Source organism: Podarcis vaucheri (assembly GCF_965113315.1).
Source record: "Podarcis vaucheri genome assembly, chromosome: 3".
In the NCBI taxonomy this organism is placed as follows: domain Eukaryota; kingdom Metazoa; phylum Chordata; class Lepidosauria; order Squamata; family Lacertidae; genus Podarcis; species Podarcis vaucheri.
Window position 1 is genome coordinate 127,942,803 of NC_138761.1, and position 26,354 is coordinate 127,969,156.

The 26,354-nt window shown below is 44.0% G+C and overlaps 1 protein-coding gene across 2 annotated transcripts in view; it reads right to left on the reverse strand.

Annotated features, from left to right (window-relative positions):
- Positions 1 to 3,712: 3,712 nt before the first annotated feature.
- The window catches only part of PTCHD4 (patched domain containing 4), a 48,974-nt gene continuing 26,332 nt past the window's right edge, over positions 3,713 to 26,354 (reverse strand). The window contains exons 2-3 of one of the 2 annotated variants that reach the window (XM_082215751.1): positions 18,102 to 18,582; positions 3,713 to 5,675 (exon numbers count right to left, since the gene is read on the reverse strand). In XM_082215751.1, coding sequence (XP_082071877.1) covers positions 4,042 to 5,675; positions 18,102 to 18,582 — 2,115 coding nt within the window. In that variant the 3' untranslated portion in view covers positions 3,713 to 4,041. The remainder of the gene's footprint in view (positions 5,676 to 18,101; positions 18,583 to 26,354) is intronic. The other variant, XM_082215752.1, reaches the window with a different exon arrangement.

A 26,354-nucleotide genomic window follows, 5' to 3' on the forward strand; every position in this document is an offset into this window, starting at 1 on the left:
CCCCTTCCTACGCCCCTGCCTTCAAAGCACTGTGGAAGGAACCTGCCTGGAAACAGGTGAGAATGGGCATGGTCTTTGTATAATGAATGATTTGCAATGTAGGAGGTGTCTGCCTCTTTCTGTGTGAAGTGCTCAAGCTCATTTCTATGAGCTATGTAAAAAACTGTAACAGAGACAGAGATAAAGAGGTGGAGGAGAAGGAGAGAGAAGGCCTCCTGGATTTTTAGAACTTGCAAGATAACCTTTTTGCAAACAGTAGTTGCAACTATGACTAGGGCCACGGTCTGTAGTAGGGGAGTCAATCCAGTCCTCCCATGCCGTGGTTCTCATGCAAACTGTCTCCCTGCAAGCTGCTGTTTGCCTTGGGAGGAAAGCACCCTTCGGTAGCAGTGGGATCCCTACTACTATAATTCAAGCAGCAGCTTCAGGGGACTGTGGTAGTAGCTCTTCGTTCCTCCTCCCTGGCACAATGGCCTTAACCCTGTTCTCCCTGGGAGGCTGCTATTTGTAACTGTAAAATATACTCACACGATTTAAGTGTGAACACTTGTAGTTTGGCCCTCCATCTACCAGATTCTTATGGTGCTAGTCCCTCATTCCTACTACCATACCTTGCAGTCTCCTCCTGCCTATGAATGTAGGAAGTGAATGAAGAACAAAGGATCTCTTTTAGTGCTTGACAGATTATGTCACAAGAGAGAGATGGAAAGGTGTACCACTTTTTCAATCTACAGTTCCTAGAGTTTCCTGCACAAGCAAGCTTGTGCAGGAAATCTATCTGCACACGCGCACACAGACACACAGACACACAGACAAACAAACAAACAAACACAAACATGCATACACATTCTAACACTACTTCTGTTTGGCTCCAGGAAATATCACCATAAAGATATAGAGCAATATAAACTCTGTCCAATTTGTCCTTGTCCTTGCACAAAGAGAGGCAAAGCAGGGATGCTCGATAGCCGTGAGCCGCATCCTTGTCTCTTGGCCCCATTAAAGCCTCCAAGTGCTCAAGAACTCTGCAGAGTCAGTCATCTAAATCATGCCGGAAGACGGCACAAGTTTACTGGGTTCCTTGCTGCACACCTTCAACCTCCAACAGGTGAAGGGCACCGAGGCCTGATGGTGGGGATGGAACAGGAGAGGTGCCACCTAAAGCATCTAACACATAACTTTGATCATTTCCATAGGGCTATAGATACAGGGCAATCAGATGGGCGATCAAGTAGCCTTGGTCTTTTCCCACCCCCCGGCCGGCCTCAGGTAAAGTATCCTCTCTTCCCTTCTCACCATGCTTGGACCTCACCTGTTGTCATCTGAATGGGTTCAGGAAGACAAGATATTGTGATGAATGAGTATGTGAGTCCTCAACAAATGCTGCAATGCCCATCTTCTTCCCACCCATCCCTGATTTTGGCATGACAAGATTTTAAAATGTAGCCTGTTACAAAATCAAGTTTCAAAAGATTTGATGTACCAAAATGTGACATTAAGGTGTTGCTCATAATTTAAAATGCTGAGAATACTTGAGTCTTCAAATGCTGTAGACAAAGACCTGCCAATGAGAATATTTCACCCAAATGGTGAACGTCCAGATTAAGAGCAGACAAATTCCACACTAAGTTAAACTTTTCCGTTTGGATTTAAACATTTCAGATACTGATGTTGACAACAGAGAAAATAAGTGAAAAATGTTAGCATCTTGTGGCAGCAGATGGCATATATGGGGATTTTGAGAGCAGTTACCTTTTTTTTAGGATATGCTTTTCATAAAATAAAATCAATGGAGATGGAAAATGTATAAGCAGGGTAATAGTTATCCACAACACTTTAGCTGCGGAGACATAACAGTGCTTTGCTAGAATGCATCCTCTGCATGTAGAACGTCCCAGATTAAATCCCTGGCATCTCCAGTTAAAAGGAAATCTGCCTTCAGTCTTAAATTGCTACCACCAGTCAGAATAAGAATTAGATGGTCTGACTCAATATGACATAATATGGTGTGTGTTTTTTTACAGAATATGGCTTTGGATCAGACACATTTGCTAATCAGAATCTGTTTACAGCATTGGTGTCATGGAAGTTAAGATAGCAGCTACAACCAAGAACATGGGGCGTGGCTGCACGGGGGCCACGGAAGCCCTCTTTCTCCCCTGCATTGCCAGTATTTGGGCTTGTCATTACTTTCCGTGGGAGAATCGTGAGCACTTCCACCTCATCCCCAGGATTTTGCTCAGGATTTACTCACCCCACCTTATTGAAGGAAGGGAGGGCTCCACTGAGCGGTGTGTCAGTCCCCTCTTACAAACACAGCCACATGCGTGGAAGGACTGGGGGGTCGGTCTGAACCTCCTTGGAAAGGGATGAACCCCTTCCTCACACTCTCTTTGACATTTGTTTTAAACAGTGATTGTAACATATGGAATATATTGCAGGAAGACATTATTTATGCAAGGCTAGATTGCATTCAAGAATGCAGGAAGCAAACACTTTCTAGAATGCTTTTTGGAAGAGAGAAATACGTGGCTTAACTCAGGGCAAAATATCACCCTCTCTGAGTATTATTGGCTCACTCTCTTTCCATTCCTTCTCTTGCACTTCTAAGCTTGTATACTTTGTAAAGCAGAGACTACCCTTTTGTAATGGTATAACTCTAATCTCATGCAGTAAGAGACAAATTTACTGCGTTCATCTATAATTCTCAACAGCCATAAAGCTTTGCTTTGCCTCAGACATTCTATCAGGCATTTAATAGTAATGCTGCATAAAAACCAATTTCCCAAGCAGCTGGTGCCTTTATGTTTAATAACTCTCATTATTGTTATATTTTGCGGCAAAAGGCATCATCAACTGATCAGTTTGCCAAGATGTGAAACACAAGATGCGCAGTTTAGAGAATATTTCAGGGCAGGGAAATGGTATTTCACTTTGAACTTCACACGTGGAGCTTCCCTTTGCTCTGTGCTCAATACTTTTGATTCAGGCACAAAGTGATCTCCATGCTGTGTCTTTGGAGCCTGAGCTATTGTGACGGTGGACACATCTGCCTAATTAGTATTCTGGTCTAATGTTGGTGCAGAGAATGTGTAGGAAGCCAAAGGACAGCACTGCAAAAATTACAGGTGGCGCAGCCGTGGCGCAGCCCAGAGCCTCTCTTAGAATTCAGGCTGACATACGTAGCGCTGCCTCTGATGGTCTCAAGTGCCCTGGGAGTATCGCCAGAGGCCTGCTTAGCCAATTTCTCTCCAATTAATTTTAGGGGAGCATAGGTTTACTCTCTGAACAAATGGCACAGTTTTTCATGGTGGCACATAGGGAAGTACTTTGGCTTTGATTTACTGAACATTTTCTTTCCAACTGCATAGGTTTTACTTAGACCAATCTCTTAAAATAAACATGCTCCCTATTATGACCATAATTAGTTCCCCTCTGTTTTTGTTACCTTTTCTCGCTTGAAAATTATTGGTAATGGAACTTGGCAATATGGAGTGGTCCCAGGGGGGTCTCTGTGCTGTTGAAAGACATCCATCAGTGGGAGAGCAGGATTCTAGTCAATTATTCTGCCTCCCCCTTCAGCCCCTTGCCCAGCCCCTGTACCTGTTCTAGAGAGCCCCACCACCCTACACAGCAGATTTAGCAAAGGCTGCAGAGGAGGGGAAATGGCCCAAAAGGCCTCTCTTCCCAATCCACTGAGGGGTGCCTTCCATCCGCAGAGGGACACCAACAGATATTACTCAGAAACTTCCATTTGTATCATAGGGTATTGTGGAACATTTCCCTCAGTGAATTGAGAGGATCATAGGGGAGGTTTGGGGCTTGCTTTCCTCCTCTACCCTTAAAAGGGGGGGGGGGACACACCTCTGGTTATTATTTAACAACACTTTCACCTCCATGTGCCACAAATACTCCTTTTTGGGGCTTCCTTAGACTTGTTTCGTGTGGGCCAGCTCAAGCAGCGGAGATCTTGCTCTACTTTCCCTCCAGCTCAGTGTAGCATTTCTTTTTGCATTTAAAAACCATGTAGTTCTGCGTGACTCAGACTGCTGTCACGTGATCAGGATTCTCTTGAACTTCTATGCACTCAATCTCTTCCCGCTCCTTTCGTTTGGCTCGTTTCTTTTTCTTGTGGTGCTTTTTGGAGGGTGGGAAAAATGTTAGGAAGACAGGTAAGATTACAAAACAGTGCAGAAGTGTGCAACTGCCAGTGAGCAGCAAGCATTTGAACAGTGTGAAGGTCAAGTTTGAAGGCACGAAAAGGAGGGGGACCAACCCAATAAGAAAAGAAGTAACGTTTTGCAAAATTGCTGTTCCGTGTTCTTGGAGGGAGCTTTTGATACACTGAGTTCGGGTGTGCTCAGTTGCTAGTACAAATGTGTAAAGCAGGGGTGCACAGTGATCTATGGAAAAATTCAAAGTGTAAATAAGGCACAGTGTGGAAATGCAATCCATGTCAACGTTCCACAAAGTCATCAAGCCAAGAACACCCAACTCTATTGAGGTGACAGTGAGAATTAACCAGAAGTTCCCTAGAGGATGGATCACCAGGAAGAAGGTAAGCAGCAACACCAGTAAGATGCCAAAGCTTGAAATCAAGAGCGGCATAGTTACAGAGAGGCTGTATTGGTCCATGAAGACAAAGGTGGGGTTGAACACAATGAACTTGATGCTCTGCTTCAGAGACAGGGGTCTCAGCTTCTCCAGTAACTCGATAACATCTCTCTGTGTTTTTTCACTAGTCCTAGCCACAAGGTACATGCGGGATGCAATTATGCTATTAACATTTCCAGCCTTGGAAAAAATTATGTCATTTTTGAAGTGCTGGAATTCTGGCTTTCTTAAAAAGGAGCTTTGCAGGATGCTATGGAAATAGCTTTTGTTGGTGGCACTAATATTCCCAGCTTTCAGATATTGATAATACTGTTGAATCCAGGACAGGGTGTTGAAACCTTCAGTCAGCTTCTTTAAGTCATCTTGGACGGTGCCGTTCCAGTACTCAAGGGGCTCGTAGATATAGAACCCTATCACTGGGCTGTAGTTGCTAAAGTACTTCTGTTGAACAACAGCATAGGAGACACTTGGAGAATTGCTGGAGAGAAGATTGATAATATTGGCTCCATCGCTAATCTGCAAGCAGCCCATAAAGGAAAAGGAAGCATAAATGAGATACAGTATCACCACAAAGGGCTTAACATAGATATTAGTAATCCATTCATTGTAATGCTCCCGCAGGAAATGTTGTATAAAGTGGTTCTGGTACGGATCAGTTTCGTGGTGAGAAGAGTGGTGGTAGCCATCACTCATCATGGTTTGGAACCAAATAGGCTTCCTTTCCAGGTATTCTGCTGAGGGGATTTTACAGCAGAAGATGCTGTGGTACCGATTCTGCTCCAACTGTCCAGCAAAGACCAGGCAGGAACCAAAGAAGGAGAAGATGTAGAAGTAGTTCAACAGGATGGAGATGCACATATTCTGGCAGAAGACTTTCACAGCCTCAATGTTGGTGAAAGGACTAGCACCCATGCCAAAGGCGATGAAGTACAAGGAACTTGTCATGGTGTAGGAGACCATCACATCAGAGTAGGCGTCGGCAACCCTGTCTTTGAATGGCAGGCTTTCTCTGGTCCGGCGCCATCCTGACAGAAGTTCAAACACCCCTTTGGTTCCATGACCTATAGCAATGACAACAGGGCCATCTATTAATTTCTTTTCATTGATTATCACATTTCTTTCTCTAAGTGTACTTATGAATGATCTTGATATCTCTACATATAACTGATGCAAAATGTCACACAGAATATATTTATTTAGATTTATTATATTGCAGAACACATTGTCGAAATCTAATCTTGCGCTTCAGAGCATAGACAACAGAAGTTAGGCTATCCTTGTGCGGATAATGGCATAGTAGGACCACCACTGAGGCCTCTTGTCTCAAGTGACAATAGTGGGTCTAGGCTACACAGCTGCTCCTTCAGGGGCAGTGTACCCCTCCACACCCACCCAGCACCAAATTTAGGGCAGTACATGTGGTTCCCCATCAAGGGTGCTGATTGGGGGGGATGCAAAATGGAGAAGATCCATTTGGGGATGCCAAATTTTAGCCTCGCACAGGGTGCCGTATTATCAAAGTCCACCTCTGCACCCATCTGATCTAGGGAACCACTCACTAACAATGTCTCACTCTATCTGGATTAAGCTTCAGTCTTAACTGGATTAAGTTTTCATCCAGTCCATGACTGAGGTCTTGCACATCCACCGCAAACCCTGCAGATGTAAAGGAGAAACAGAACTACACATTGCTGTCACTGCACTCCCAAACTCTGGATGACCCCAGTGTGGTTTCGTGTAGATGTTAAAGGGGGGATCAAACCCTGTGGCACACTGAGGGCCAGGGGTGCCAACTTGAAGAGAATAATTGTGGGGGCCCAGGTAAGTCCTGCCCTGCATAATCAATCACATGACACAATGCACACACACTATTTGAATTGGAATGCCCATCAACTTTGTGGGGGCCCAGCCCCCTCAAATATATTATTGTGGGGGCCAAAGCCCCCATGGCCCCTAGGAGTTGCCTCCTATGCTGAGGGCTCACAAGGTCAAACAACATCTCTGAATATGGTAATCCAAACAGGACTGGAACCATTGCCACGTGGTGCTGCCCACCAACTTGGACAGCCATTCCAGCAAGATACCAAGGTCAATGGTATGGAAACCTGCTGCCAGATCAAGGAGGATTGACAAGGGCGGACACACACACATCCCTCTTCTGTCAGAGGTCATCATACAGCGCAACTAAGTAATTTCTGTGCCCCAAACTGATCCTAACCTTGATTCAAGGTAGCAGTTCTACATTTTTTAACAAGCACCAGCCCAGAACCTGAACAGCCTCACTTGATTCATATGACACAGAGAAATAGAGTGGAGTGTGATGAGCCTGCGGGGATCATCCCAGTCCAAATTGCCCAGTGAGCTCACTCTGTGCTTCCATGGAACTCAAGAGCTGCCAACATTTTGGGACTCCTGGCCACATTTGGAGCTGTGAGAGTGCATTGTGGGCACCAGTTACAAAATGGCTGCCATGTGGGCAAAGCATAACATAAAATTAGAGAGAGTCTAGCCCTTGCTGGTCCTGCCCCCAGAGACAACCTCATGATTCCCATGGGCAGTCAACTCTCTCCTGCTGCTCCTGGCTGTGGAGATATGTTGTGTGAAAAGAACAAGAACTCCGTTTCCCCTAATGCCGACACTAAACCAAAGCCTCCTAGGCTGCCCTCCTGTGCCCACATATCTGGGAGTAACGTGGTGTAAACCCTCTAAATTAATAAATGCCGGGGTTCTGATTAATTGGGATATGGATTGAAGTGCAGAACTGTGCCAGACAGGGAATTCCTGGGCTAGATGGTGCAAACCAGCCTGGCCAAGCAAGGGCCTTTGAGGAGAGCAATCCTTTCGCCTGGGGAGTGAGATGTTACCAAGGAGATGGTGTGTTTGTTTGAGGGGGGGCAGGAAAAGGAAGTTTGGAAGCAGGGATTCCTGGGAAAAAGGAGGCGGAAGAAGGGCTGAGATCCATCTTGGCAGGGGAGAGGGAAGGTTGCCCACAATGCTTTGGGCCATACTGTAAGATCTGCACTTCCTCCCTGCAGGTCTAAACAGGCAAATAAACCCTGTTTCCTAAAGCACAACAGTCTCTGCCGTGATACACTTGGCATTTAACCCCCTGCCCCACTCCTTACAGCCATATGAAGTTCGAGGTTTAAGAATGTGTACGAGTTAATCCATTTCTTTTGGTAGGGACTTATGTCATCAAAAGAATGCAATGAATGAACATCAAAGTGCTAACCTTTTTTGTTTTGTTTTTCCTTCTTTGTATATAATGAATTCTGAATAAAAAATAAAGCACAGAACACTGGCAGAGAGGTTCAGTGATTTTGCATGTGGAAGTGAATCAAAGTAGATTAGCCTATAAGAACTCATGCAAAAAAAAAAAATGTTGAAAGGTATGAAAGGACTGGATGTTGGGGGGAAATATCATTTGTTATGTACTGAAGTTCTCACCCTGGGCCAGTTGGGGGATACTGTAGATAGTTCAGGTCCACATATCCAAATAAGGGATCGAAAGTGACGTTCAGTGATTGGATATTTACAGAAAATGGTTACTGTTGCGTTCTAGTGGAGCTCTATATAAGCAGGCTGGCTGAACCCTTCAGTTCAGTTCTGTTCTGGCCTCTGAATAAACAAGAGCTGTTTGGAGAATCGCTGTGTCGTCTGATATGTTCACCCACAACTTAACATCATTAATGCTTCATTTTTTTAAAATTAAATGTATTGGCTGGGGAATTTAAAGTGGTCATCTTACTGGCCAAAATAATACTTTCCTAAATGTTGGCTTTTATACTAAAAATATAAATGTTGTATAATTTAAATGTTGTATTTGAGCTCTCCCCGCCACTTCCCTCTAAAAATCAGAAAGGAAACATTAGCCAATAACTCTGCAATAAAGCATGAAATAAAACAAATAAATGCAAAGTATTTTAAACAGAACTTGCACAAGGCACAGCAAAGTGGACTGTTTGATGACTCTCAAAGAACTAAATATTTCTAGTCTATTTACCAAGAAACATGTGAAACTGTATTTTAAGCTACTGGCCATGTCTGTGCTGCTACACACACAGGGCTGCAATCTTCTGTTAAAGGAACTTTGCTCTCGATGTCTACATGAACAGGGCAGGAGGCACAAGCCTGCAGCATTCCGCTTTCCTGCTTTCTGTCTAAATGCAGTTCCCATTGTGCCTGGGGAGGTGGTCTAGTTAACTTTGCTTTTTGCCAGGCACAGCAAGAGAACAGCAGGACATGAAAAGGAGGCTGCGCTTATACTTGCCAAAAAGAAGGAATGAGAGGAGTGGGTACAAACAAAGGGATTGGTTATGTGCCTAAGAGAAGGCTGTTACTTTTCAGCCTATAAAGCACCTGAAAATTCTGCATGCCTAGCCCAGCCTCCTTGACTGGCTTTTCAATTAATTAATAATTGATTGGAAGGGATCCCAAGGGCCATCTAGTCCAACCCCCTGCAAGCCGTCCCTGGGGAGGCTCAAACCACCAACCCGCTGGTTAACAGCCAGATGCACAGACCCATTGTGCCACCTGGCAGGAGGCAGGGCAGTGGAGGTGTTGCTGCAAGGTACACTCCCGTGGCCCTTTGTGCATGACTCTAGGCCATCTCTCGAGACAGCAAAAATGGTCACCTAATGATTGATCACACAAACACTGCTGTGTTTATAAATGGCATCACCTTAGAGAGCCAACATCCCGCTGTGTCCAGAAGCAAAGGAATGATGGATGTCTGAGGCTGCAACAACCTTGCTAGAGGATAACCTTGCCTTCCTCCGCTGCACGTTTCCTGAAGAGTGAAATCCCTCAGCCCAGCCCTGCTCTGTTATTAGGCTCAAGAAAGCCTTTGCAGCCAAATTGCAGGGGTGAGGAAGGGACGTCATGACCCAGATGCAGGTAACAGATACAACTCAAAGCTTCTCAAAGCTCATAGTTTAACTACTTAAGATTTAGGGGCGACCACCAACCTTGATGGCCTTCAAAGAGGACTAGACAAATTCATTGAGGACAAAGCTCTCTACAGTCGCTAGTCATGATGTTGATTGACGGATTTCCTCCAAGGGGCTCAAGGGGCTCCACATCCCCCCCCCCATTTTATCCTCACAACAACTGTGTGATGTGGGCCAAGCTCAGAGGCAGGGACTGGCCTTGGGCTGCCTGGCTGAGGGGGGACCGAACACCATTGACTGGGAACCCTAAGCAGGAATTGTGTTGTGGCTCTGAGGTGTGGCTTGTGGGCTTCCCTGTGGGAACAACACCCTGCACATGATGGGCCTTTGGTCGAATCCAAGAAGGCTCTTATGATATCCTTTCATTATATTCTTAGTGCTAACAATATAGCAGAAAGATATTATTAAACTAATAATTGCAGGCGTCAAGGAGAAGAACAACATGAAACATGCATAACATCATTATTAACTTTCATTCAGGTTTATTCAGGCATTTGTTGGCTGAAATACATTGTTCCTGGCAACCTTGAAATTATTAGCTGTGAGAGTATGGGACCAGGTATGTGACATGGGTTTGGTTTTTTTAATATTCTCATTGTCTTAAAATATGTTTTAATTTTATTTTTAATTGTATTTTCCCCCACTTTGGTGTTTGACTCCTTGGGCTCCTTTGGGAGGAAGGATGGGAAAGAGATTAATTAATAATAATAAATTATAAGGACTTCCACTTGTGGTTCAAGACCTTAAAAATGCCTTTGGAATAAGTGCAACATGTTTAAATGTTCAATTTAAATAAAAGGGTTTTTTTTAATGCTCTTTGGAAATATTGAAGGGGGAGGGGCAGAGAGAGTACTAGTTTGTCTGCCCCTTGGCCTCTCTTCTGCACCTGCACCTACCTAGGTGAGAGATGCACTAATGAAAGCTCTGAAGAGAGGGAGCATTTGCGCCTCTGTGACCAGCAGGCCAGATCCTTTTCCCCTCACAGGAAAACTTTGGCAGGTTGGTGATCCTGCCCACCTGTCAATCGCATGCTATAATAACATCAGATGACAGAAACCTGTCAAAGCTCAAATAAGAGGCTCCGTGCAACCAGCGATCATTTGATTGTCCGCACAGGAAGCAGATGAAGAGATGCTCACAAAAGCGGAGCAGTTTCTCCTCTGCGGGAATAGTTTGTATACAAAGTGCTGGAGGAAGTACTCTGAATACAGACTGCCTCCCTGGAAAGAAAGGAAAACAACAACTATAACTGGAGCATCTTTTCCCTTGAGTTGAATTGTGCTGAAGGAACCTCCTTCTTCTTCTAGCCCACGCCTGATGCACTAGGGAGTTCCCAAACAGGAATTCTATTAAGAGGAAAATACATAATTTAAACAAACAGAACCTCAGAACATTAGTTTTTTTGTACCCTCAAGGCAAACAGGAAATTTATTAGGCAAAGCAGGTTCTCAACAAAAAAAGAAGGATTGGTGCAAAAGAAGGATTGGTGCAAAAGGATCACAATTCGTCTTGTGAAAATTCAGAGTAAGTCTACCAAAAATGAAGTGCCCTAAGCTTACAGCATCATGCAAAACAGCAAAATTCAGTGGCCCTGACCATATTCTCTGGCTTAGTTCCACTTAATTAGTTCTGGACGAAGTTGGCTTTGAGAACTATACAGTGGTACCTCAGGTTACATACACTTCAGGTTACATACGCTTCAAGTTACAGACTCCGCTAACCCAGAAATAGTACCTCAGATTAAGAACTTTGCTTCAGGATGAGAACAGAAATCGTGTGGCAGCGGTGCAGTGGCAGCGGGAGGCCCCATTTGCTAAAGTGGTGTCTCAGGTTAAGAACAGTTTCAGGTTAAGAACAGACCTCCAGAACGAATTAAGTACGTAACCAGAGGTACCACTGTAATGGATTTGTTATTCTACTATAAAGGCTCTCCTTTGTTATAGCATTTTTTAAAAAATCCTTCACATTTGATGAGCTCTTGAAGAATTCTTCATTAATTCTTTCACGCTGGTCAGGGCTACAATATTAATGAGAGATATTTTAGAAAAGAAAGTAGCTTTCAAACACTCTCAAATGCAAAGTACATGTGGAGTGGACTCTATCTGTATCCTTGAGCTTTGCAAGTTGGATTATATTGATTTAGGGTGTTCCTGATTTAATCATGCTTTCATCATGATTAAAACTAAATTTACAGCATCTCCTGAATGAAACACAAGATTATTGAAAAATGCCACCACTTCTCATCTGCAATACATTAAGACAAAAGTGTATTAATGTATAGGAAAATACCTGCAGTTATCCAATAATAAACCATCATGAATAGCATTTTATGGGCTCTTTTCCTTTCAGGGTTACCTTCATCTCAGAGGTTGTTCAATAAAATCATTGAAATTCTAGAACAAACACCAGGCCTTGGGGTGGGCTTGATAGGGTTAGGGCAATGGCCTGAACTGTAAGCTGGCAGGCATCCCAGAGCTCTCAAGTGGGATGGGTGCTATGGCCTATGATGATGATGATGATGATGATGATGAAACAATTGCAGGGGGGAAATCATAACAGTCCCCCCCCCACTTTAAAAGGTCATAAATTGTTTAATAACCGAAGGTCTGGGTAATGTTTTCGCCTGGTGCCTAAAGACATGCAATGATGACGCCAAGTGAGCCTCTCTGGGGAGAGCATTTTACAGATGGGCCCATTCTCATGTGACACCCCCCCCCCGAACCTCTTAGATGGTGGGGGGCATAGAGAAGGGCCTTGGGTGACAAGCACAGGGTCTGGGTCAGTCTGTATGGGGAGAGGCCATCCTTAAGGTATGCTGCCAAGGTATAAAAGGATGACAAGCGGCAGAAAGAGGAGAAGAGGTTTTTTGAGCTCACCTGGATGCTAACCAGAAGGGCTGGCCTAGCAGACAACACAGGGGCAAAGGAATCGTAGGTTGCCAGGGGTATGAGTGCGCCAAAAGAGTTGGAGGGTCCACAAAGGAACTGGGCTATTGGCCTATGCGCTGTGTCTTCTGATAGTGTGGCTTCTGAAAATGCTTTTCAGGATTTGAATGGGACACCTCCAGCCTGAAAAGTATACCCTGCTCCACTCTTCTAGTTCTAGGGCTGCTCTTGCAACTGCTGTGCCCTGTTCTGTGGAGCCTGATACTGTGGAGCTCATTTTCTTTTGCCCCTTACCCAACTGTTTTTATTATTATTCTTATTATTCTTGCTAGGCATTCAAAAGAAGAGTAGGGTCATGTTTTCTCTCTCTCTCTCTCTGTCTCTCTCTCTCTCATTCTCTCTCTCTCTCTCTCTCTCACACACACACACACACCTCCTGCTTCCCTTTTCCACATCAAATGCAGCACACTCCTGTGGGCTGTGTGCCAGGATGCAACTTTTGCAGCTTTTCCTTTGGGAATGGCTGTGAGGCCTTAGTTGTCAGTTAGAAGATTATTTGTGTTTTGACTGTTTGAGGAACAGGATTAGCAAACACAAAGAGGTAAAAAGGAGACTCCGGATTATGATTCTACGGTGTCACCTTAACAGGAATTATCTACACAGGAACAGATGGCAAGGAGAGGTTTGCAGGAGATACTACAAACACAAACACACACACACACACACACACACACACACGGATACACAAAAGTAAATGTGTCCTGCAAAGAGATTAGAATTGAGCCAACATGCCTACAAAGAGTTACAACCTTTAAAAGTTGCATTTTGGTTTGCCAAACACCCAAACAAAAAGATTGCAAAGATTAATAGTAACATCATTTTGTTAGCAACGCTTGAAGAGTTTAAACCTTGCTAGAGATGGACTAGCACTTCACCTGAGCCTGGCTTGCAATCCAAGCTCCCAGGTTTCTCAGAAGCCTCCCACAAGGAGGGGAATAAACTTCTACATACTCGTTTCCAACTTCAATCACTTCCTGGGCAGAAGAGTTTTCCCTGTCCTAACCCCAAAATATTTAAAGGGTTTTTTATTTTTGGACTTGCTTCTTTGTACATGACTCTCGGTATTTTATTTTTAGCATCTCTTATTGTCTGCAAGCATTTCTTTTGCCAAGGTTTGTGTTCTGTTCTGTTTTGCTCACTTGGCCAAGATTTCCATTTTCTGACAGCTGACTTCTTGCCTCCTAAGAGCATCCTTGGCTTTGCTTGTTACCTGTGCTGGCATCCTCTTGGGGCTTGGAGAGATTTGACTTTCCTTTTCAACTTCCTTTTTTCAGAATTTTTCTCTTTGGGGGTCAAATGTGACTGTGTTTGACTTTGCTGGTGATTGTCTTCTGACATACCGTATTTTTCGCTCTATAAGACGCACCAGACCATAAGACGCACCTAGTTTTTTGGAGGAGGAAAACAAGGGGAAAAAAATTCTGAATCCCAGAAGCCAGAACAGCAAGAGGGATTGCTGCACAGCGAAAGCAGCGATCCCTCTTGCTGTTCTGGCTTCTAGGATAGCTGCGCAGCCTGCATTCACTCCATAAGACGCACACACATTTCCCCTTACTTTTTAGGAGGGAAAAAGTGAGTCTTATAGAGCAAAAAATACGGTACATGCTGAATTGGTTCAAGTTTCCAAATCAGTTCCACAAATACTTCCATCTTGCACCAGATCCACTTCTATGCTTACTTGTCCTCTGGAAGGTTCCAGGAGCAGCTCTTCTGGGGCATGGTCATTTAGATTGTAAGTTTTACCTCTTTATCATAACAGGAACACCCAGTCAACGTGAAGGTAGATGAACTCAGCTTTTGCAACAACTCTTCTCTTTTGGATGCCTCTTTAACTTTCTTCTCCATCTCAGGATTGACTCTGGGGATTTGGGTCAGGGGGGTGATAGTGTATCCTCGAAATGGCTATTGCCACTAAAAACACTATGTGCTGGATTCTGCCCCTCTGGGGTTTTTTTAAAAAATATTTTTATTAGGTTTTACAACAAATTTTAACATAATCACTACTGATAATATAATCACAAACTAAGTTTCAAAATATCTCCCACCCCACGACTTCCCCCAACTTCCCTTTCTGGTTTATAAGACATTTGCTTCTCTTGCACATTATCTTATTCCCTAATATAGTCTGCCCCTCTGAGATTTCAAGCTGGTTTGACTCTGTCATCTTTCATGTATACGGTGACATCACCTCCAAGCTACCCTTCCTTGTCATTTCCAGCATTTGCATGCAAAGATGTGTCCCATGGGTTCTCCTCCTTAACCAGCTCCCCCCCCCCTTTTTCTTTTTTGCCCACTGCTTGTAATGGTCCTTCATTTTACCTATAAGCTGCCTTGAATGCCATCAGGGGAAAAGTCGGGGTATAAATATATTGGTGGTTGTTGTTGTTGTTATGAAGCTTTAGTTATTTCCCATTTGCACATATTAGTTCAATAAAACTTGACATGAGCCAACAGTGTGACGCGGCAGCTAAAAAAGCCAATGCAATTCTGGGCTGCATCAATAGGAGTATAGCATCTAGATCAAGGGAAATAATAGTGCCACTGTATTCTGCTCTGGTCAGACCTCACCTGGAGTACTGTGTCCAGTTCTGGGCACCACAGTTCAAGAAGGACACTGACAAACTGGAACGTGTCCAGAGGAGGGCAACCAAAATGGTCAAAGGTCTGGAAACGATGCCTTATGAGGAACGGCTAAGGGAGCTGGGCATGTTTAGCCTGGAGAAGAGGAGGTTAAGGGGTGATATGATAGCCATGTTCAAATATATAAAAGGATGTCACATAGAGGAGGGAGAAAGGTTGTTTTCTGCTGCTCCAGAGAAGCGGACACGGAGCAATGGATCCAAACTACAAGAAAGAAGATTCCACCTAAACATTAGGAAGAACTTCCTGACAGTAAGAGCTGTTTGACAGTGGAATTTGCTGCCAAGGAGTGTGGTGGAGTCTCCTACTTTGGAGGTCTTTAAGCAGAGGCTTGACAACCATATGTCAGGAGTGCTCTGATGGTGTTTCCTGCTTGGCAGGGGGTTGGACTCGATGGCCCTTGTGGTCTCTTCCAACTCTATGATTCTATGATTCTAAGACAGACAGCCTGATAACGGCTTTGTAGAAAAACGGAGTCTCTTTGTAACCTACTGCTCTAGCAAGGTTCAAGGCAATACAAACCCATTTACTCATAACGTTACAGTATTTTGATTTTTGAAACCTCTGGTTTTAGGCTCATTATTTGTTCTGGATGCTGTTGCCTTTTTCTTTGCTACCCCCCCCCCCATATTTTTGTTTTGTAAGCCTTTGAATTGTAAAAAAAGCACGGGAGAAAACTACAGCAACACACACTTTGGTCTAATTTAAAATCTCCATTTTGCCATGTTAGAGGGTTAAAAGTTTAGTTGCATCTGCTTGAAAATGAATCCACATTTGCATTTCACTTGGCTTTGGTTTCAAGGGAGTGATGGAGATGACAATTTAATTAGATTTATGCTGGCTGCAAACTGCGGTTTGTTCTATGGTGGGTAGGATCTTTTTTGGTAGAAGTTCATAACACACCAACAGAAAGGATCAGGTGCTGTACAAGGAATGATATAACATCAACTACAACTGCTTATCCCAGTGTATTTCCAAGGCTATGTATTTCCAGTCTAGATACTCCTCTTCCTATCAGCAACTGCCTGAATCCTGTGTTCCCACAATACTACACAAAGGCACCAGTATTCCATCCTCTCATGTGTGAATATAGTAGCTGCAAGGAAAGAGCGCCATTTTAACTTGTTCATAAAATATTTCAAGTTTGGGGTGAGAAATGAGGCAGCCAGGTTTGCTGATGATACCCAGTTGATCAGGGTGGTTAAAACAAAAAGAGATTGTTAAGAACTCTAAAGGGATCTTTCCAAACAGAATGAAGGGCCAGTAAAATGGTAAATGCAATTCATTATAAACAAGAATAAAGTGATGCATGTCAGGGCAAAACAAAATCTCAATTTCATAAATACGTTCACAGAGTCTGAAATGGCCAGGAATGACACCTTGTGGCCACAACGGAAAGCACAGTGAAAATGGTGACCCAGCATGTGGCAGCTGAGAAAATGCCTAGTTCCATTTCTGGGATCATTTGGAAAATACAAATGCTAACCGTAGGCTTGTTAATAGAAACCTATGGGTAGTGTTCAAAACTCCCATTGTTCTAGGCGCATTTTGCAACAGGGAATTTCTTCAGCATGAACAGTTTCTGAGCTCTGGGCGCAGTCCTGATTTCAGATTTCAGATTAAAACTATAGAGTGGAAGGAAAGGAGGACCTTTTTCTGCCTCCAGCTACTCTCTGAAGACTGGAGAAGAAACCTTCAGATATTAGGGGGGTGGGCAGGAGTAGGACTAGACCGTGTGAAAAATGAACATAATACTTTAACTTTCATTTTCAGCTTTGCATTTTTGTTACAAAAAGTGTGCCTAGACATTCCGTTGTTGTGCCCATAACCTAGGTTTAAGGTGCCATTTAGCTCCTAGTGTTCATTTATCAGTTTCTAGCATTGCCTATGTGGAGACCAGACTTTGAATACGGTGCAAAATTCTGGCTACCTCTCCACAAGGATATTGTAGATATTGTAGCCTATGGGATACAAACCTACCTCATTCACATCTGAAAATAAGGATAAGGATCTAGAAAACCCACTCTTCTGGTTAGAATCAACATTTTGTTTAGTTACTTCTTGTGATCAATTAGTTTAAATAATACAAAAGAAAACTCACCCAAATCAATTTCACTTTATCAAAAATATCATGCTTGCTATTTAGGTGGAATGAATGGCACCACACTGCAGTCTCTCGCAAATATTAGGGCAGGGTTTGTAACACCCCTTTGTTTACATTCTTCCAAACATTTGGCATTTATGGCCCATTTACTCCAAAGGAAGCGTCACTCGTTTCAGTGGGTGGCAGTCAAGAGCAGAGCTCATGGACTTAACTTGGGCAGTGGTCATTAGGACTGCTGGCTTTGGTCTCAATCCTGCCCACACTCACTTTGGAGTGTTGGGGAATTTGCTTCTGTGTGAACATGCACATGATAATACTGTCAAGGAGTAAATCCTACCAAACTCAGAACAACTATCTTCCACATCTACCTTTATAGGAACAGAAAGTTGATTTTCTCTCCAAATTACATTATTCTCCCTCTGTGTAAATGGGGGGGGGGGGAGGAATGCCAGACAGGATGCTGCGCACATTTCCCCTTTTAAAAAGCCTCCTTCCCAGTCTTTCTGTTTCCCCTTTTTTGGCCCATCTCCCCAGGCCTGCATCAAAGTCTGTTCAGCAACTCTTCATTTTCTCTGCTGACTTGACTAGTTTTCAATAACAATTTCTCCTTCGTTTTGTAACTTGGATCAATAAAACACATCTCTCATGTTGGCTGAGGTTATAAACACAGTCATTTTACCATTTTCCTTTGTTTGGAGATCCCCCCCCCCTTGTAAGTGGATGGAGCAATTTAACAGGCAAAAAAAGTTGAAGGTAAATAAATAAATTAAACACTGCATCTTTGTAGCTCAGGACACAATCCTGTCATTAAGCCATGCTAATCCTATTATTATGAAGATAAATAATTACCCATTGCGAAGAAAGGAATTCCCAATAGAGTCGAATTATATTTTCCATCAGTAATGAAAAATATCCCTGCCGCAGTGACACTGGAGATACAGATCGTGAGCGCTCCCAAGAGGCCAAGGAAGGGCTTGCTGCGCAGGCAGTCTTTCATGGAACTTGAGAGGATGGCAGCCAGCAGAATCAGCATTAAGCTCACCAAAATCTTGCCTCTGGCCAGGATGCTGGTCTTGTGGAAGTCCCTCCACAGGCTGAAGGAGGCCAGAGCATACAGCTGCAGGTCCTCCTGGTGCAGCTGCAGTTTGTGTATCAGTTTGCAAAATTCATTCTCCCATTTTTCACCAATGAGGTCCTGTACTGCAGAATGGTAGGTCTGGAGGTAGTAAGTGATTTGGATGGCTCTGGCCGACTTGACCCTTTGGTCCTTGCTGCCTGGCAATTCCATGACCCCACCAAGCTGATGGCCGATGAAACTGCTTCTTCCATCCTGAAGAAAAAAGTATTTTAAAAAGCAAAAGAAGTGGTAAGTGAACCAACCCAACAGTAATTTGCTATTTACTCATGCCATAAATTCTGTTAAAAGTCCCATTGTTATGAGAGTTCAAAGTATCTTCTGTTTTAAACTTAGAATAATATGAGGTTGTCTGAGGGCTGTTAAACCATTTTCTTCCTTGCTTCGCTTGCTTAGAGGTAAGAGTCTCTCAGAGAGGACAGGAAATGCAGCTGCGGCCACTTGTGCACATAGCAGGGAGGCGAAAATAAAGAAGAAAATGGCTGAAGAGCCCTTGGGCCACTTTGTATTATTGCAAGTTTACTGAGAAGCCCCACCACCGACTCTCACACATGCAAACAATGCAGGCACATAACATATAAATTAACACATAATCTGAATTATTGCTTGGATTACTGGATTAATTGGACTGAAATAAGAGCTTGCCATACATTCAAGAACTGTAAGCATACTAGATTTGACTTACAAACTGCTCAATGTCAAGTTTCAGAAGCATCACTAGAAGTTGGTTAGAATGCTGCACTTTCCTCCCATTAACCCTGTAGCAGGAACCCCCCCCACCCCAATCATTCTGTTTGTACAAACTTCACACACACTCACACTCACACACTACATACGCCACATTTCTGTTATAAATTCATAGAAGAATCAACCATACATCGGATTTGCACTGTTCCATTTTTATTTTACTCCATATGACAAGGACTATCAAAGGGGGGTGGCTTGGTTCTGGTCAGCCATAATCCCTTCACCATCCCAGCACGTCCGCAGGAGCCCTGCCCAGTTGCTATGTCAACCCTGATGATCCCAGACAGAAGACCATCAGGATCACAAAGAACTTGCATATGGGAGTGGATTCAGCATGGACTGAAACAAAGGACAATGATCAGATCTTCCCTCTGGGGGCAGGAAACTGCAAACTCCCCTTTGTCTCCTGGAAGTGACTCATGGGGAGGGGGAAAGCCAGATGACAGGACACTCAGGTTACCACCACAACTCTTCCCTCAACCCCTCCTTTCTGTAATGTATGCATGATGTCAACCCCTCCTTTCTGTAATATATGCATGATGTTTCTGGGGGTGGGCTTGACCTAGAGGAGGGGAATTTCAAAAGTTTTTATAAGGTCTTGCACACCATCTTTCTGGGTCTTTCCTCTCTCCTGCAAGTGAGGGGAACACCCTGTTGCAACAGTTCAATCAAGGCCAAGCCTACAGGCTGCTGTTTTGCTCCAAGTAATCCTGGTTGGTGTCTTTGTTTTTGTCCAAGGGAGCCCTCTGATTTTTCCGGTAACAACCCAAACCATAGAACTATCCACCTTAGAAACGCCCAACAGTTGTAAATGTGTTTAGTCTTACAGTCTTTCTAGTTTCCCCAAACACGTAGGCAATTTGATTAAAGTTTGAAGCCTGTAGTGCAGCCACAACCATAGAGGGAGCCAGCCTCCTGTGAGGTCTGCAAAGCTCACCAAGAAACACTTGTGTCTATATATGCCCCCATTTAAAGAAGCTTTCATGGGGGGGCCACCGGAGGATAAAGAGAAACTTCCCTGCTCTGACATCTTTGTGCTGATCTAATACATTTGCACAATGTGTCCTTCTCCTTATCATCCTTTTGCGGTGTAATCCTATACATGGATATTTAAAAATAAATCCCACTGAGTTCAACTGCGCTTATTACCAGGTAAGTGCATATAGGATTGCAGCCTCCGTGGCTTAATGTGGCAGAAATGGGTCAGGCTTCCAAAGCAGGAAGGGAGGAGCTGCACACTAGAAAACCCTGTTGACCCCGGACAGGGAATTAAGTTTAGGAACAACGTCTCTTTCATTTTCTTCTTGCATGTAAATTATTCTATGCCATTGCTACAACTGGCTGTCAACGGAGCTGCTATTCTCTGCTGCATTTTATCATAATAAGTTGAAGTTGAAATAAATAAGTGTCCACTTTGCAATTCTGTGATTCAGTTAACAGACTGAAAGAGTATTTATTCAAAATTCAAATATTTAAGACCTAAAATAGAATATGGATATTTATTTTTCAAGAATATTTTCTCCCAAATGTTGCCTGTAAAAACTTAACACCATGAAATTTAGCCATTGTTGAATGAAATGATTTTCATTTTCTAATCAATTGTATTTTCCCCATCACTCTGAATACAGCAATGCATACCTGAAATTTTTAGTTTCCTTTCCCATTTGATGTCTCATTTGTTTTTCATTCTTACATTCATTACAGCACATTCCATCAAAATGGTATGAAACTTGAATTGTTCCCCACCAGTGACAGCAGACATACTGGATGAGGGGTCCATTTTATTAACAATTTAAAAAGGAGTAACATCCTGAAAGCTTCCCACTGCTTTACTCTTCAGATCTGACAGTTTTCACTTTTTAATGAATTTCAGAGTATTCAGAGAAGCCCTCCTTCTTTTAGAACATTCCTCAAATGTGACAGTTTGCTAAGCAAAGCACTGCAATGAGGGTAAGCAGTGGATTCGGACAAACTGCAATTTGAAGGGGGCAGATTTGAGGCCTGTTTGAGCCAAAGCAGAATCCCTCTTCAGCACCCAAAACCGAAGGAGGGGCTCCTAAGTGATTTGGGCATTTGAAAACCATGCAGAAAGTGTGTCTGCAAAAACGGAAACATTTGTCCCCCAAACTTGTCATATAAACAAGGAAGAAAGGCTGGGGGGGAGGGGGAGGGAGAGCTCTTTTGAGCTTCTAAGCAAGGCATGGCCAAACTTGGCCCTCCAGCTGTTTTGGGACTACAACTCCCATGATCCCTAGCTAGCAGGACCAGTGGTCAGGGATGATGGGAATTGTAGTCCCAAAATGGCTGGAGGACCAAGTTTGGCCACGCCTGCCTAAGCAGAGGAAATAGGTATGATCTCTGACCAGATCCATTAAAATAATCAACACTCAGTGCCGTAGCGTGGGTTGTCAGCACCCGGGGCAAGGCAAGTAATTTGCGCCCCCTAACCCGTGTTAGTGCGAGCGCGCCCCCCCCAGATGTTGCGCCCGGCCCCCCTGCACCCCCCACGCTACGCCACTGGGGCTGGGGGCCAGCGAAGGAGCCAAGGACCCCCCCAAAGGCTCAGCAGGAATTTATTGAATTTATTATTTGCAGCCGAAGCCCCCTCCCCTCGGGCACCTCCCCGCCCCCTCCTCTCCTTGGGCTGTAGGTGGAGCTCCAGATCTGGGCTTGGCGAGGGCCTCTCCTCCTCCCGGCCGGCCGGGTCCGGGGGCTTCCAGCCATGCTCCGTCCTCGCCCCCCCCCCCCGCGGCTGAGAGCCGGAGCCAGCGGCGCCCCCTTCTGCCGGGAGACCCTCGCCCGCCTGCTGGCTTCCTCTCGGAGGGTTTTGGGGAGTGGAGGGCGCGGCGAGGCCCCTCGGAGCTCTCCTCCCTCCCAGTCGGCAGAAGCAGCTGCCGCCCGTGGCTGGGCCGAGGGGATGGCGGCGGCGGCGGGGTGCGGAGGCTGCCCGTGCCGGCCAGGCGTCGGTGGCGGCGTCGGCGCTGCTGCAGCGGCTGCTCCTCCTGCGAGCAGTGAGTGGCGGCGGGGGGGCGCGCGCTAGGGCGCGCGGCTGGCGGTGGCGGCGGGGAGCCCGGTGGAGGAAGGAACTTGTCCCTTCCCTCTGGACTCGCGCCCCCCCAGATGTTGCGCCCGGTGTGGCCGGCACCCCTGGCACCCCCCACGCTACGCCACTGTCAACACTGGATATCATCCTTTGTTTTTACTTTTTAATTGGGATCCAGATTTTAACTTGAAGCAAATCAGGTAGCTTCCAAAGTGTTTCAGGCCAAATCATTTTGAATTCTGAGAGAGTGCTGCGGGTGCCAGTCACAAAATGGCTGCCATGGGGGGCAGGTCCTTAAAAGCATGGGTGTCAAGCAGGGGCATGGCAAAACACAAAATTAGAGAGAGTAAAATCATGGCGAACCTTTCCCCATAATGTATTTCCATACTATAGAAGGTTTAACTTGTTTGATTTCTGTCTGCCATACAGCTCTTAAAGGCCCAAACCCTGGTTTTCCCCAATGCCGACTCTGAACCTGAGTCCAGGTTGCCACATCAAGCACAGTTTTACTATTTAGCAGACATTGTACTGTAAGTTAACTATACAGTGAATTTTTAGTGAGCACTTGGCCCTTAACTGCTGCACAGCTGGAGACTTACTTTAGCTTTGTTGTAAATTGTTCACATTTGGCTTTTGGGGAGAGGGGGAATCTTTAACATACGCTTACATTTACTGAGTAGAAGAAGTTGCCGAAAATAACTTCTAGAGAGTACCTGATCTTAGACAAACCCACCCTGGGGGAAATGCATCTTGGTCGCTGGGGAAATGATGGAAGGACAAACTACAGAGATGCCTAAAATAATTGTGATTTTTAAAACCTAGGGAGATGCTGATTCAGCTTATTCTGTAAGTTTGATATGCCAAGTTATTTACAAGCCTCTTGGCAGAATTCTTGCATAGAAGGGCTGCCAAATATACTGATGGGAGGGATGTCAAAATTAAGCATATTGAGGCTCCTATATGCAAAACATTGAATCTGATGTACTATGTTATAATAATGATAATAATAATAATTCCGTACAGTGGTGCCTCGCAAGACGAAATTAATTCATTCTGCGAGTTTTGTCGTCTTGCGATTTTTTTCGTCTTGCGAAGCACGGTGTCGGGAAAGTTTTGGAAAAGCTTCAAAAATCACCAAAGTCTTTAAATACCTCAAAAAAGGCTACCACACCGCGTTCTATGAGTTGCTCCTCGAAGTCAAGTCGCAACTGTATTAGCGGTGTTAAGAAAAAGGAAACAAACTTGCAAGACGTTTTCGTCTTGTGAAGCAAGCCCATAGGGAAATTCATCTTGCGAAGCAGCTCAAAAACCACAAAACCCTTTCGTCTAGCGAGTTTTTCGTCTTGCGAGGCATTCGTCTTGCGAGGTACCACTGTATCTTACTCTTTCATTAAATGTCTCAAAAACAATAAAGCCAGTTTTAGAATAAACAATATCAGACTCTTCCAGTCTGGAGTGGGGCACCAAACACTGTTGTTCCTTATCTCCTCTTCTACAAGCCTCCTCCACAGAACCTTTGGCCCATATAATAGATAATAACCCAATCAAAGGTATTTCTTTTCATGGTCAATAATATAAGTGTGGTCTTTTTGCAGACAATACAATCTTTTCCCTATCAATGCCTGAACACTCACTACCTGAGACAGTTAAATTGACTAATGAATATGGGATTATTGCAAGACTGGATATTAACTACAGAAAGTCTGAACAATTATGTTTTGCACTTTCAGAAGCAGAACAAAAACTAATAAAGGACTGGACAGCTGCCAGTAATAAACAAAATAATAAGATACAGTACCTGGGAGTAAGCATATTTAAAAATCTAAATAAACTTTTTAGAACTTAATTCTGTCCCACTTATGAAGAAAATTAGAATTTATCTAGAAAATTGTAAAAATATATAATTTACATGTCTGAGCAGAATAGCAGTAAAAACTCTTATTTTATTAATTGGGGGGAATATAGATTAAATGCAAAAATAACGTACAAATTTGTTTTGTATAATCAGGGTTGCTAAAATGCTTAATAACATTGTAGTTGATGTTATATCATTCCTTGTACAGCACCTGATCCTTTCTGTTGGTGTGTTATGAACTTCTACCAAAAAAGATCCTACCCACCATAGAACAAACCGCAGTTTGCAGCCAGCATAAATCTAATTAAATTGTCATCTCCATCACTCCCTTGAAACCAAAGCCAAGTGAAATGCAAATGTGGATTCATTTTCAAGCAGATGCAACTAAACTTTTAACCCTCTAACATGGCAAAATTGTTTCCTGCTTGGCAGGGGGTTGGACTCAATGGCCCTTGTGGTCTCTTCCAACTCTATGATTCTATGAAAATGGAGATTTTAAATTAGACCAAAGTGTGTGTTGCTGTAGTTTTCTCCCCTGCTCTTCTTTACAATTCAAAGGCTTACAAAACAAAAATATGGGGGGGGGGGTAGCAAAGAAAAAGGCAACAGCATCCAGAACAAATAATGAGCCTAAAACCAGAGGTTTCAAAAATCAAAATAATGTCATGAGTAAATGGGTTTGTATTGCCTTGAACCTTGCTAGAGCAGTAGGTTACAAAGAGACTCCGTTTTTCTACAAAGCCGTTATCAGGCTGTCTGTCTTAGAATCATAGAATCATAGAGTTGGAAGAGACCACAAGGGCCATCGAGTCCAACCCCCTGCCAAGCAGGAAACACCATCAGAGCACTCCTGACATATGGTTGTCAAGCCTCTGCTTAAAGACCTCCAAAGTAGGAGACTCCACCACACTCCTTGGCAGCAAATTCCACTGTCAAACAGCTCTTACTGTCAGGAAGTTCTTCCTAATGTTTAGGTGGAATCTTCTTTCTTGTAGTTTGGATCCATTGCTCCGTGTCCGCTTCTCCGGAGCAGCAGAAAACAACCTTTCTCCCTCCTCTATGTGACATCCTTTTATATATTTGAAGATGGCTATCATATCACCCCTTAACCTCCTCTTCTCCAGGCTAAACATGCCCAGCTCCCTTAGCCGTTCCTCATAAGGCATCGTTTCCAGGCCTTTCACCATTTTGGTTGCCCTCCTCTGGACACGTTCCAGTTTGTCAGTGTCCTTCTTGAACTGTGGTGCCCAGAACTGGACACAGTACTCCAGGTGAGGTCTGACCAGAGCAGAATACAGTGGCACTATTACTTCCCTTGATCTAGATGCTATACTCCTATTGATGAGGCCCAGAATTGCATTGGCTTTTTTAGCTGCCGCGTCACACTGTTGGCTCATGTCAAGTTTGTGGTCAACCAAGACTCCTAGATCCTTTTCACATGTACTGCTCTCAAGCCAGGTGTCACCCATTTTGTATTTGTGCCTCTCTTTTTTTTTTTGCCCAAGTGCAATACTTTACATTTCTCCCTGTTAAAGTTCATCTTGTTTGTTTTGGCCCAGTTCTCTAATCTGTCAAGGTCGTTTTGAAGTGTGATCCTGTCCTCTGGGGTGTTAGCCACCCCTCCCAGTTTGGTGACATCTGCAAATTTGATCAGGATGCCCTTAAGTCCATCATCCAAGTCGTTGATAAAGATGTTATCTATGATAAAGATGTGATAAAGTCACTCTTCTCCAGGATGAAGAGGAACCATTGATGAGCACCCTTTGGGTTCGCTCAGTCAGCCAGTTACAAATCCACTGAGTGGTAGCATAGTCAAGACCGCATTTTACCAGCTTCTTTACAAGAATATCATGGGGCACCTTGTCAAATGCCTTGCTGAAATCAAGGTAGGCTACATCCACTGCGTTCCCTTCATCTACCAGGCTTGTAATTCTGTCAAAAAACGAGATCAGGTTAGTCTGACATGACTTATTTTTCAGAAATCCATGCTGACTATTGGTGATCACAGCATTCCTTTCTAGGTGCTCACAGACTGTTTGCTTAATGATCTGCTCCAGAATCTTCCCTGGTATTGATGTCAGACTGACTGGGCGGTAATTATTTGGGTCCTCTCTTTTCCCCTTTTTGAAAATAGGGACAACATTTGCCCTCCTCCAGTCTGCCGGGACTTCGCCTGTTCTCCAGGAATTCTCAAAGATGACTGCCAGTGGTTCTGAGATCACATCTGCCAGTTCTTTTGATACTCTTGGATGCAGTTCATCTGGCCCTGGAGACTTGAATACATCTAAACTAGCCAAGTATTCTTGTACTATCTCCTTAGTT